A 13,181-nucleotide genomic window follows, 5' to 3' on the forward strand; every position below is an offset into this window, starting at 1 on the left:
GTCCCCGAACCTCCTCGTCTTCTTTTCCGCTCCGGTGAAGGGTTTCTTCATCCACCCCCCAAAAGGGAACAAAGTTCATTTTTAACCGCTTTCTAGCCCGTACACAAGTTGTATTGGTCGTTTTACAACCGCACCAGCGGGAAGTCGGATTTCGCAGACTCGTACTCTTCCGTCTCTTCCGGAAAACAATATTTTCACAACTCCCATCTTCCAGAGCTGGCGTGGTTGCTGGCTTTCGTGAAGAATAACCACGTCCCCAACTTTGAGATGTCGGTTTGACCTCCTTGTTTTGTACAGTGATCGGAGTTCCGTTAGGTACTCCTTTGACCATCGTTGCCAGACCTCTTTCAGGAAGTCTTCTCTGAGTTTCCAGAGCCTTCGCAGCGATTCTGCGTCTCCGTTTTGCAAGTCGGAATCGGACGGTTTTGGTAACGACGTAAGTCTTTTCCCTGTCGTGAAGTGCGACGGTGATAGTGGCTGAGGCTTTTGCGCTTCACTGTACGCGTAGGTTAATGGCCGAGAATTGATGATTGCTTCCACCTCAGTGAGGAGAGTCACTAGCTCTTCTTCTGTCAGGATTCTTCGTCCGATGGCTTTCTTCAAAGAGTTCTTGACTGACCTGATCAAACGCTCATAAAATCCGCCCCACCACGGGGCACGTTCTGCAATGAACTTCCATTGTATCCTGCTGTTTGCGAAGTAATTCCGCACTTCGTATCGTAGAACATTCCAAAGCTCGCTTAAGTCTTTCTTGCTTCTCTTAAATGACAACGCATTGTCAGAGTAGATCACTCTTGGCACGCCTCTTCTTGATACAAATCGTCGGAGCGCACGCAGGAATGTTTCTGCCGTCTTGTCCGGTACCATTTCCAAGTGTACTGCCCTAGTAACTGCACACGTGAACAACGTGAGATATGCCTTCCTTTTTGTTTTCCTCGCTGTGACCCATACGGGTCCCGCAAAGTCAACACCCACGACCTAAAGGCTTCCGCTTCCGTGACTCGATCTGCGGGCAAGGGCGCCGTCACTTCTGACATTGGTGTGGCGTTCAGCCGTTGACATGCGATGCATTTCTTGATTTAATTTTTTATCATTTGCCGAGCTCTCACGATCCAGTAGCGCTCGCGCAATTGCACGAGTGTGTCACGCACTCCCGCGTGCAATAGTCTACGCTGTGCTTCAGTTATCAACAACTTCGAAAAGTGGTCGCCTTTTGGCAGCACAACGGGATGCCTTCCTTCAAAGGATTTTTCGGAGAACTGTAGTCTTCCTTCTACCCGAAGTATTTCATCGTTATCCAAAAAAAGAGAAATGTCTCTTATAGGAGAATCTGGTGGTAGTTTTTTGCCGTCTTGAAGATTCTTTATCTCCTGTTCGAAGGCTCTACGTTGCACATTCTTTATTATATATCTTTCGGCTCTTTTCAATTCTTCCGCGGTTAATGGTCCAGTTTGAGCGCAAATTCTTTTAGACTTCATTATAAAGCGGAGTACCCACGCCATTGTTCGCCGAAGTCGCACAGCTGTGCTAAACCGCTCAATTTCTGGAACCATCGTTTGGTCTGCTGTTGCCGTGGGTAACGCTGCAACCTTTTTCTTCTCTGTTTCTTCTATATTGAATTCTTGCGGTTCGGACTTCTCTGGCCACCGCTCTTGTACTGTTAACCAGCTAGGTCCTTTCCACCATACTTCACTGTCGAGCAGCTCCCTGGCTGTGATTCCTTTGGTCACCAGGTCAGCTGGGTTCTCTTTGCCTCGGCAGTGTTTCCAAGAGCAAGGATCAGAGTTTCGCTGGATTTCAACGACTCTATTTCTTACAAACTGTTTCCAGTCATTTGCTTCTCCGAGGATCCAATGAAGAGCTATCTTCGCATCGGTCCACAAGTGCACTCCGTGGATGTTCTCCTGCAGCTTGGTCTTAATGTAGACACTCAGTCTGGTTGCCAAAAGACATGCCAAAAGTTCTAGCCTCGCTACAGAAAGTTCTTTTAGAGGTGCCACTCGAGACTTGCAAAGCAGGATCGTCGATGTCGTGGAGCCGGAATCATTCGTCATAGTTACGTATGCTACGGCTCCATACGCCTGAGGACTTGCATCGGCAAAGATGTGCAGGTTTGTCCTGATCGTCACTCCCTCTATTCCCCGTCTGTAGAAACGTGGCACCCTGACGTCACATAGCAATGGAAGATCCGCACGCCATCGGTGCCATTCACTGCGCAGGTCAAGAGGCAGTAGGTCGTCCCACTCCATCTTCTGTTTCCAGATTTGTTGAAATAGGATCTTTGCTCGCACGACAAATGACGCGATGAATCCTAGGGGATCGTAGAGTCTGGCTGTAGTCTGTAGGACAAACCTTTTTGTGTCTGAGTGCTTCTCTACGAAGTTCAGAACATCGTCTGGTGCAAATGTTAAGAGGTCTGTGGCAGGGTTCCACGTAAGTCCCAGCACCTTGAAAGCTCCCGCAACCTGCCCCAATGGGTGTTCCTCGTGGTGATTCGAGTCAACCTCATTCAAGAGCGTTTTCGAGTTAGACACCCACTTGTGCAGCTTCATTGACGCTTGCTCGAAAATTGCTGTCGATTCCTTGAAGATCTTAGTGGCTTCTTCTTCGCTGGATGCACCGGTAAGAATGTCATCCACGTAAATGGAATCCTGCAGCAGCGCCGCGGTGTCTGGATACTCGTTCTTCATTGTTTCCAGGTGATGTTTTATTGTCGCAGACAATAAAAATGGGCTCGATGTAGTTCCAAAGGGAACTCTCGTCATCCTCCAGATGAGAATTGGAGGAAGTGGTCTTCCGAAATGTGGGGTAGTTTTATACCACAGGAAGCGTAACGCATCGCGATCATCTTCTTGTATACTTATCTGAAGAAACGCCTTCTCCATGTCGGCCACTAGCGCGATACAATATCTTCTGAAGCTCAGAAGCAACGCGACAATATCCGGGTTCAGATTGGGGCCACTTTCCAAACAGTCGTTCAACGACTTCGAGCTTTTGCTATGAGAAGAAGCGTCAAATACCACTCGTAATTTAATGGTGGCGCTCCTTTCGCGACAAACTGATTGGTGTGGCATGTAGAACTTCCGAGATCCAGTCTGCTCACCTGACACTTCTTCTGCCATTCCACCTTCGGTGTACTTTCGGATCGCGACGTCATAGTCCCTCATCAAATTAGGGTTCTGAGTTAACTTCCTTGTTAGCTGCTGAAGCCTCCTCTCCGCAACTTGTTTGTTATCGTCTAAGTTCACTACGGGTTTCCACGGGAGGGCCACCTCGTACCGAAGACCGATCTTCTTAACTGTTTCTTTGTAAGACGCGGTCACGGGTTCTCTCACTGGATGAGGTTCGTCGGTTATACCAATCGATTCAAGGTTCCAAAACCTTTGCATTATTTCAGATGCATCCATGTTGTTTGTCGTTGCGTTGAGAACGACCATCTGTGAGCTCTTGATGACAGATGCTGAAAGTTCTGTTGGACCGTGTACCCAAGCGACGTCTCGATTGCTCAAAGTTTTCCGTCGAGTCTCCTAACTTGGCCCGTGACGAAGTTCCAATAGCAATCGCCTCCAATCAGTATGTCCACGCCGTTGGGTCCCTCAGCTTCGCAGAAGTCCGCGGCCGTGTATCCCATTTTTTTCAGTTGGCGACGCAATTCTTCTCTTGGATAGGGCAATCGTTCACCACAAATACGGCTTGTCTCAAGTGCTTCCAAACGGAAAACTTCACCTCTCTGATTTTCAAGAGTCACAAGAACTCTGCGAAAGTTTCGTTCTGTCGTGTGGTCGCCAAATGCTCCTACCGTCAGTCTTTCGTTTCCCAGGTGCTTGCATCTGAGCTTTCGTGAGAGTAGTTCTGTGACAAAAGACCTCTGGCTTCCGCCGTCGAATAGCACTCTTACAAGGATGCGCTGTTTCAGTCCCAAGCTCCACACTGTCGCTGTTTGCAGGAGGACGGTTGTGTTGACCCTGTCTTTAATCGTAGATTGTAGGGCCACTGGACCAGCAGAAGTCAGTTTTTCCTCTTGTCTGCCTTTGTCGTCTCTTGAGCTTGACAAGAACGTTGGGTCACACATGACTGATGCGTTTCGACCTTGGCAGTTGGAGCAAGAAATGTTTTTCCTGCACTCTTTGGCCAGGTGGTTTTTCTTCGTGCACCTAAAGCATCTTCCCGAGCTCGTTAAAATCTTCCTCTTCTCGGGAAGACCTATCGTTGTTTTGCACAGCTCTGTCTCGTGGTCTGCTGACTTGCAGAAAACACAGCTCTGCTTGTCACTTTTCTGTAGAAGTGTCGCGGCCGTTCCTTTTGTCCATGGTTTTGAATTGTGCTTTGCTGCACGAGATGCTACTCCACTCTCTTTTCCTGCTTTACTTCTTATGCCTCCTGATTCTGGTTTTTTTGTGACTGTCGTTCTTTCTCTACTTTCAACTTCAATTCTCAGAAATTGCATAAGGGATGGTAGTTGCCTTAGCTGGGACTGTTCTACAACGTGTTGGTTTCCTTCGCCAGCCGTGTTTACAGCCTCATCTTCCGGGCGACGCTGTTCTTTCTCCCGAACGACATTTCTGTTGAAGGTTAGCACAAGATCTTCTGGAATCAGCCGAAGTACAAGGGGGCAAAGGAGAGTCGAATAAGAATCTTCGTTAACCCCTAGAGACTTGAGTCCTCTTATATGCGCTTGGAGGTCATCGTGTAGTCGTCGCAGTCCTCAGACGTCTTGCGAGGTTTGAACTGGCTGCCGTTCTGCCAGTTTCATGATGCGGTCATCTACTAGCAGCGCCTCGTCGCCGTAACGGGACTTTATGATCTCCCGCGCATCTTCATAACAGCTGGCCGTTGGTGGCAATCCGGCAATCGCTGCAGCAGCCTCTCCCGACAACGCCGATCTGAGGTAGTGGAACTTCCCCGCTGATGACAGTTCTGGGTTACCATGGATGACCTGCTGGAACTGCTCCCAGAAGGGCTGCCATTGCTGACGTTGTCCGTTGAATTTCAAGAGTTCAAGTTTGGGTAGCTTGACCTTGACTGACAAAGTGGGACTGCGGTGGTTTGTTGGGATTCCTTGACCGCTTGTACTCGCTCTTTCGTGTAGGGTCCGCACCTTGAAGGTCAATCTTGCCGAGTAGGTGACGATACGATCGCTGTACTCGACGGTCCGAGCATACTCTTGTTCGATGTCACTTGCTGCCAACAATGGTTCGAGGGCAGAGTCCGTTTCGGCAAGCTGACCGTGTAGCGCGTTGAGACAAGTCAGCAAGACGTTGAGCTCTTCCTCAATCGGCAGTTCGGTTTTGGTAGCTGTATCGATTTCCGTCAGCAGCTTTGTTACCTGTGAACGCAGGGCTTTTCGCTTCTGTTTCAGCCTATCCATGGCAGCGTCGTTATGGTCCCTTGCGTTCTCGAGCTGGATGGTGTCTTGTCCTGTAGCCTCGTTACATCAACGCTTGTGACACCTTCTCATCTGGCCCATCGTACAGTCCTGATCCCGGGTTTCGGCACCAAAATGTCGAAACCATTGAGCCGAAGCGTGGATGACTACAAGAAAAACCACTACTTTAATCACCGGTAGCTGCGTTACTCACACTTCCCAGTTCCGAACGAAAATCCCCGATAGAAATTGTAGCTCGCGCACGGGCCCAGTCCCAGAACCTCCTCGTCTTCTTTTCCGCTCCGCTGAAGGGTTTCTTCACACGTGGCTACCACGCGAGCTAGCCTGTCTGGCCACCTCGCCATTCACTGCATTAGATGCCCCTGTTCCTTGGTGTTGCACGATGTTAATATTCTTGCCAGATACAATGACGAAACAAGCAAAGAACTGCACGAGGAATATGATATTTAGGAAAAAGGAAAAGTGTAAGTGAGGCATCAATTGCATTATTAAACAAAAATGCTTCGCGCGAAGTGATGATGACTAGGCTGGCCGAAGGGGCCTATATAGTAAATTATCTTTCCAAATAAACGACAGTTGCGAGTGTTCCAAGGCTAATAGTAATCAATATAATTGATTACTATTAGCTATATCCCCAACAGCCATGCAAGTGTCCCTTTAAGAGAACATGCACATGGACTGTAGCATGTGCCTCCAACTATAATTACGCTTCTCCATTCTGTGATTGCAGCCTCCGGAAGTTCTGAATTGACAATCTTGCAGCATGCAGCAGTCGACTGGAGAAGTATTATCGAAGCTGAAAAAGACATCCACTGTCGAGCACACTCCAAGCTTGATCTGCGTTCGTTTATCAAAGCAGTTTCCTGTTTGTTTGTTTTTATTTTAAAAATGCTAGTCCTTAAAGGCAACGCCCAGAAATTTTTAAGAAACTTCTACACATTATGCGATCGAGCATAAAATGTGTATCCACAGTGGATACAGTAAAACCCCAATTATGCGTCCCCGGTTAATGCACGACTGGACGAGTCAGCAGAAACTCACTGATTTCTTTCGAGGTTCCAATGTTATAATAAAGATTGATTGGCACCTCTATTACACAATTTCTAGGTTACATTCATAGTTGCATGAGGGTTCTAGCTTCTTCAGATTCCAGCAGATTATCAGCTTAAAGGCTATTTGGAAGTTTTGCGTATCTTTGTCACATAAGGCTGAGCACCTTAATTGTTGTTTTTTGGATTATCCAATGTTCTCGCGCAGTCTCCTGAAAGTCATACAATCGAAGCACCACTATATCCTACAGCTTTGAAAACGCCTAAACCGAATGAATGCTGCGCGCCCTAAAGTGGCTGAATGAGAACTTCCGCTGGCCGCATTCGTGGAGTGTGGCAGCATCACTCGGAAAATCATCGAAAGATAGTGGTGAACCTAATACATTATTTCCATCTAATTCCCAGAATTCATAAGGCATGCGTAGAGGCAATAAGGGATATATCTCAGTTGCAAAAATTGTTCCCTGGGTTCCAACAGAATTATGTTTAGGTTATGAATATGATCAGCAGAAAGCAGTCCTGACATTGTTGGGATGGCCTACCCTATTGGAAAAACGTACAAGAAACAAACCTGCTGCTTGTACAGTTCTGGTATGACACCACCATAAAATCTTTGTGTTATGCATGCAGCTAGTTTGGTTTGGCGGTTTGCGTAACTGAAGATACCGGCACCGCTATGGCTCCGGGTCTGTCTATACTGCCACTTTGCTTGCCGATATGATTCGGTGTGGCTGGTATGATTTTGCGTCCGATGACGTAGGCGTCTGCCGTCTTTCCAACAAAACGCTTATACCACAGGACCACCGGTATAACCAAATCATACATGCAGAAAGACGACCGCCATCTTCCAACAAAAACGTCCATCGTTCACCACCGCTATCGTTACATACACCATACATGTCGAAAAAGAACATAAACCACGTTTACACGAATGCGACTTAGTCGCATTGAATGCAGTTGCCGCATTCAATATGCGGTCATGTAAACGGCATAATGCGCAAAGCGCATCGCATTTTGGAACGGGGAGGATTATCGGAAGGCGCTCGCTGCGGGAGCGAGTGAACAGCTGAGAACATGGCGGCGGCCAACCTCGTCGGCGGCGCGGAGAGCGGTCCCGCAATTTTTTTCCCGAGAACGCAAGCTTTTATTGCGATCATAAGTAAGCGGAATATAGCGAAGCTGCTCGGTGAGGGCGGCCCCGTCCAAACCTTTGCGAAGTACGACTTCCGCGTCCGAAGGGGTCACAAAGGCTTCGGTGCAAGCACGAATGACACCGAGAGCTCCGAGCACTGTAGAGCACTGCATGGTAGCGCAGAACGAGCAGCTCCTACCTCGGTGCAGTTCCTGGCTCCGCAAGAGCCTCTCGGACTCGGGGTCCGGTTGGTCCGGTCGCGATCGGCGAGGTCTAGCGCGGCGAAACGCGGAGGCTTCCTCAAAGCGTGCACACACACGTCGCCTCTCGTTCAGAGTGAACCGGCGGCCCGGCCTGGAGTCCTAAACGCCTTCCGTCTCCCAACTTCTTCCACTGCACCGAAGACAGCGGGCACGATCTTTACGTTCACTGAAAGACGAAAGGCCTCCACGTGCGATGCACCGGAAAACGTGGTGCGGCTGGTGTCGGAACGGAACTGCATAACTTCGAGCTTTGAGTCAACGTGCACGACAACAAACCGATCGTGACACCAAGCCGCGGATACCGCATCGCCGGTCGACAGCGGCAAACGGCCCGTTGCTCGTATCGTGGGCCGTGACTCGTACTCGGCCAACTTGGCGTCTTTTCGTGGCCCCTCGCGTCGTCGCAACCAGCCACAAACCCGACAAACCCACCAGCCCGAAACCGTAGCGACCGTAGCCTGCGTTGGAGAAAAGCGAAACCGAAACTTAAAGCTTCCGCCCAGTGGCTTCCGCTGCCGCGGCTTTTCTAACTTTGCGGCTTCCACTTCCGGTCGTCGCGGAGATGGCGAAGATGGAGCGGTGTGGGGGGTGGTTGGCTCGTTTACGGTTACGGGACAGATGTTTTGCTGTCCGTTTCTACTGCGTCTTTGGCTCTCAACTGGACGGCGCCTCTCATAGTTCAACCAGGCGTGGTCAGCCTGCGTCAGGCCGGCTCGACTCGTCCGATCGCCGGACCGCAGGCGACTTCCAAGTACGGCCGTTAGGCCTAGGATCCGAAGGCCTAGGATCCGTGAAGCGGTAAGCGAATCTCGTCCCGTTTTCGTTCTACTTTTAAATTACGTTTGGTGAACTACAGTATAAGCATGCGTGCCAAGTGTTCTTGACAATTTCGAACTAGAATAATTGTGCTTCATTGCGGTCATTTGCCGAAAATGTAAATCGAGCAATGAACGAGGAGCCATGCTTGAAAACGGTGTATGTACGATGTTAACTTCTACCTGGGCGGCTAAAAAAAAAAAAAAGTCAAGACTGGTTACGGTTGGATGCGAGGCTGGTCCCAATGCAATGGTAAGCACTTAGAGCGCCTTTCTGAACGGCATGTTAGCAATATAGCGATCAACGAGACGAGCGACGGCGAGAAGCTACGAGAGCCGGCGCCGAGCGCCGAAGATTTCTCACTCTCGCTGCTTGCGCCGCTCGGTTCTTGGGCTTCTAGAAAACGTCGCTCATCGCCTTGGTCGCTCGCAGCAATCGCTTTCATAATGTGTGTCTCGTCGCGCGGCTGACTGCCGTGTTTATTCGAATATAAGTCGACCTTTTTTTTTGTAAATTGTGACTAAAGAATTTCGACACCTACATTCGCGACCAAATTTTGCGACCCTACCGGACGCATGAAGCTATCGAGTCACCGATCCGGCGTTGCCGTAGACCCGCGCCGCTTCTTGTTTCAAAAAGCGTTTGGTTGCCGAAATGGCTCGCCGCCCGCGGTGGCCGTTGCCGCTATCGCGCGCACCCCTCGGGCGTCGGATTTCGACATCGCGCCTCTAGTGTTCCCCTTGCTGGGCAACGGGTAAGGAGAGGAACGCGATGCGCCATGCACTTTGCCCTCCATCCTCGCAAACGCGCGCAAAAAAAAAAAAAAAGAAAGAAATGTTATTTTTGTTAGTTGCTTGAGGCGGCTCGGCTTGCGTGTTGCTCATGGCGACACGGCGGCTTTGCTTGCGTCTTTGTAGTTTGTCTTCCGTCGCTTCGCACCTTTTTTCGTTTCTTGTCGTCATTTTACAACGGTGTCAGTGAAGTATTGCTGCGAATTTGCGAGGATGTCTACCCAGCTGACGAAGCTTCGGACGATGATAACATATCCAGAAGTTCTGACGGTGATGAAGTTTTTGGCATCGCCCCGTGATTTAGCTGAGAGTGATGTAAATAAAGGTTTTTTTCTTTCTTTTGCCCAAAAGTTCCCTTGTTCTTAAAAATAAAAAAAAAGGTCGACCTATATTTGAATTTTTTTTTTGTTCTTGGTGAATCCAGTAAATAGGGTTCGACCTATTTTCGAGTAAATACGGTAACTTTAATTTTTATTTTGGGTTACGGCGGACGCAACTCGAATGCTTGACAGTTACGTTGGGCGTAACTTTAATTTTTATTTCGGGTTCCGTCGGACGTAATGTTAGACACTCCGTTACACTTAAGGAAAATAGGGGCTGCACGTTCATCATATAAACCAACCATTTGTGTTTAATTAAAACGCATCACTTGCCTAAAAAAAATACTGCTATCCTATAGGAATGTAGCGCTTCAGATGAATTTGTTAATTTTTACTTTTAGTCCCTGCCCCCTCCAGATACAACATCTGGCCTAAAGCAGTGTTCCGGATCTCCTTCCAAGACCTCAGGCGGGTCGTCATTCAATCCATGAGTCGGCGGCGTCTCATGGGCGTGTTGCTGGTGCTTACTAGATGGTGCTACCGAGGGAAAAGTGGTCATGCTTGGGAAAGGCAAGTATGGCCGCCGTAAGTGTACATATTGTCTTTACCTTTGCTCGAATCCACTTTTAAGAAATGGACAGTTCGCATGTGTGCATCCCTCAATGTTTCCACAGTCGGCTGTTTTTTTTTTTTTTTAAGTGCTTTAACTCTGTCAGCGCTAGTTTCTCTAGATCATGCAAATGGGATGCAACACTAAACCACATATGCTTTCGCAACAAACAGTGCTGTGCAGAAGCACAGTTGAATTTACTCTAGCTTTATAATGCAGCACAAAATAGTTGACTCCAAGTATAGCTACTTTTGTGACTCCGTTTAACCAGAAGCTCTGCCGAAACAAACTTGCCGCCTTATAGGTAGTGCAAAAGAACCTCGCGTGCCTAACCTGGAGAAGGGCATTTTTTTCATAGGTCAATTTTTTCTTAAACCAATACCTTCAGCCTCCTTGAAATGTTAGCATCATGTGACACACGGAAGAACAGTAAACTCTTTAATGTTGGCGAACCTTTAATTTTCGCGGCCTTTAATTTTGCAGAATTCAGTGGCTGCGATTATGTCCTCTGTGACCGATTCGAGAAGAAATAGGGGCCACGAAGGTAAGGGGGTTTTACTGTACATCGGAGGAAGGAGGAAGTCACTTATGTTTGTATGCAGGAGTAAAACCACCAACAACAATCATGGTGTCGACACTTTGCAAGCCTATCTGTGTCTATTGAATGATATCAATTTTGTTTTAGTTCGTTAAACATTGTTGCGTGTACATTGTGGCAGGGCCGTAACCAGGGGGGGGGGGTTAGGGGGCTCTGACCCCCCCCGAAATTTTTTTCTGGGTACGGCCCTGCATTGTGGGATGTCGTCTTCAACACGAGCAGTGGTTTTCCCTGAAGCAGGCAGCATGGACGCGTGCCGCAGCACAATATAGTTCATTTGCAGGTGGTACCGCAGGTTGAAGGATGGTTGGCACAATATGGGGGAATCACAATTCAATGTTCTACCTCGGCCGTAGACAAGATTTGCTCATTCTAAATCATTTTGTCTAAAAATCGGGGATTTGCGATGAATGTACCCGCATGGTTGGAAGGGCCAGACAAGCCTTGTGAGTGCTTCGTTTTCTAGCGTCTCAGTCCTGAACCCACTCACGCACCACGTGTAGATGTTCCGATAGGTGGGAGCACTTATTTGGAAAATGGTGAATGGCAACTGTTATCTTTATCAGACTTCTGTATTATGGTCAAAGTTGGACTGCATATTTGCGATACTTTTTCTCACTTAAAAATATGTCATACTAAAATATGTAGAATAGCCGATGACAAAAAGAGAATGGCTGGGCGTCCTCCAGCACGTGCTTGTGCTTTTCACCCCGCTTTGGACAGATGTGCTTGCTCCAGGCTCATGAGGCGCTGAAACGTCATCGAAGGTAGCAGACGGGCTGGTGGTGGAACAACGGAGACTTCTTCCTGCCTTTCTCATGCTGTCAGTGAGCGTGTACCTCTATACTCTAACTTAGCTTAACCTGCACAGAGCTGAAGAGAATAGGCTTGGCGAGTGCCCTTACTGCATATGCATTTGTACAGCTGAGGCACTTTCTGAATCAAGAACATTGTTATCTTACCTTCAAAAACACATCATTTTGGGGGTGCAAAAGGAAATGTAATTCATATCTTTGTTTGTGTTGTCCTATTACGCATCGCAGGCACGTAGCTAGGGGGAGGCTTATGAGGCCCGGCCCCCCCCCCTCCCCCCCGATATCTTCCGTTTTGCATGGGTCCTCCTCCTCCCCCTCCCCCTCATACAGCATTTTGTTATGAGGGGGCTCCCCCCTGAAACAAAATCCTGGCTACGTGCCTGACGCATCGACTCCAACTTAATACGGAGTCGACCCACCCTGTTGATAAATTTAATGCCTGCCAGGTAATTTGTTTTGCATTCAGTTAATATATCAGTGTTCAGTTAGGTATCCCAAGTCATTAGTCGTTGAGATGTAGTCTTTCTGACTCAGTCATGTTTAACATTCATAAAACTGCTTGTCAAATAATGGCACTGTCGAGGACATGTACTCTGCTCAAGCAATCGCTGTGCACAAGCTGGTCGTGTGGATACAAGCAGCAAACATCCCGGTTGAAACGTCCTTCCTCGCAATGTAGCTCAAGACTAGGTCAGGGCCCCACTCACAAACGTCTATACTTTGCATCTCTTTAAGCTGGACCACTTTTGACACTACAAGCCATTGCAGCAAAAACAGTGTGACACATGATTATAAGCTCGACGTGCCATGGCATCCAACTAGAAGGTCACATGGCTTGCAGCTTCTGCCGTGGTTAACTTTAAACTGAGATAGTTTGGAATAATGCTCTCGGTTTGTAGTGTTGCCCGGCACGGTTAACAATTTGGCGATATAGTGCTGCATTGAAAAATCTGCATTCGTGAGTGTATCACCTTATGAATGCATACTATCTGTTAAACTCTCCATTCTGCAGAGAAATGAAATGCACTTTGCTTCCAATTGCAGCTACTTCTGGAACTTCATGGTATGAAGCACCTTATGGCTGCAAGCTCTGACCGATCTTGTTCTCTGGTCTGCGCAGGCCCATTGCAGGGAGTCACTCCGAGAGGCTCACCAGAGGTTCCTGCCCGTGGTCGTTCTAAATTTTTTTGTTGTACGTATGCATCCTTTCTGTCTTTCCCTAATGTACTCAGGCGTTTTCTTTTCATTGTTGCAGATTTGCCTCAAAATTGGTTCAGCACAAAAATGGATGCTGTACAACTGTATCCCGCATATTTTGTTCAAGATAACTTTTCTTTGCGAAAACACATCTCACTGGAATGCCTGGGGAGAGGGAGAGGGACTGTCCCTGTGGTCCTTGCC

General features: G+C 48.2%; 1 protein-coding gene across 1 annotated transcript; it reads right to left on the reverse strand.

Moving 5' to 3' along the window:
- Positions 1 to 4,705: 4,705 nt before the first annotated feature.
- LOC120840020 lies at positions 4,706 to 5,368 on the reverse strand. Its single transcript, XM_040210442.1, has one exon. It carries the CDS (start codon positions 5,366 to 5,368, stop codon positions 4,706 to 4,708), a length of 663 nt encoding a protein of 220 aa, XP_040066376.1.
- Positions 5,369 to 13,181: the final 7,813 nt, after the last annotated feature.

This window comes from Ixodes scapularis, unplaced genomic scaffold (assembly GCF_016920785.2).
Source record: "Ixodes scapularis isolate PalLabHiFi unplaced genomic scaffold, ASM1692078v2 PGA_scaffold6__148_contigs__length_123643588, whole genome shotgun sequence".
In the NCBI taxonomy this organism is placed as follows: Eukaryota; Metazoa; Arthropoda; class Arachnida; order Ixodida; family Ixodidae; genus Ixodes; species Ixodes scapularis.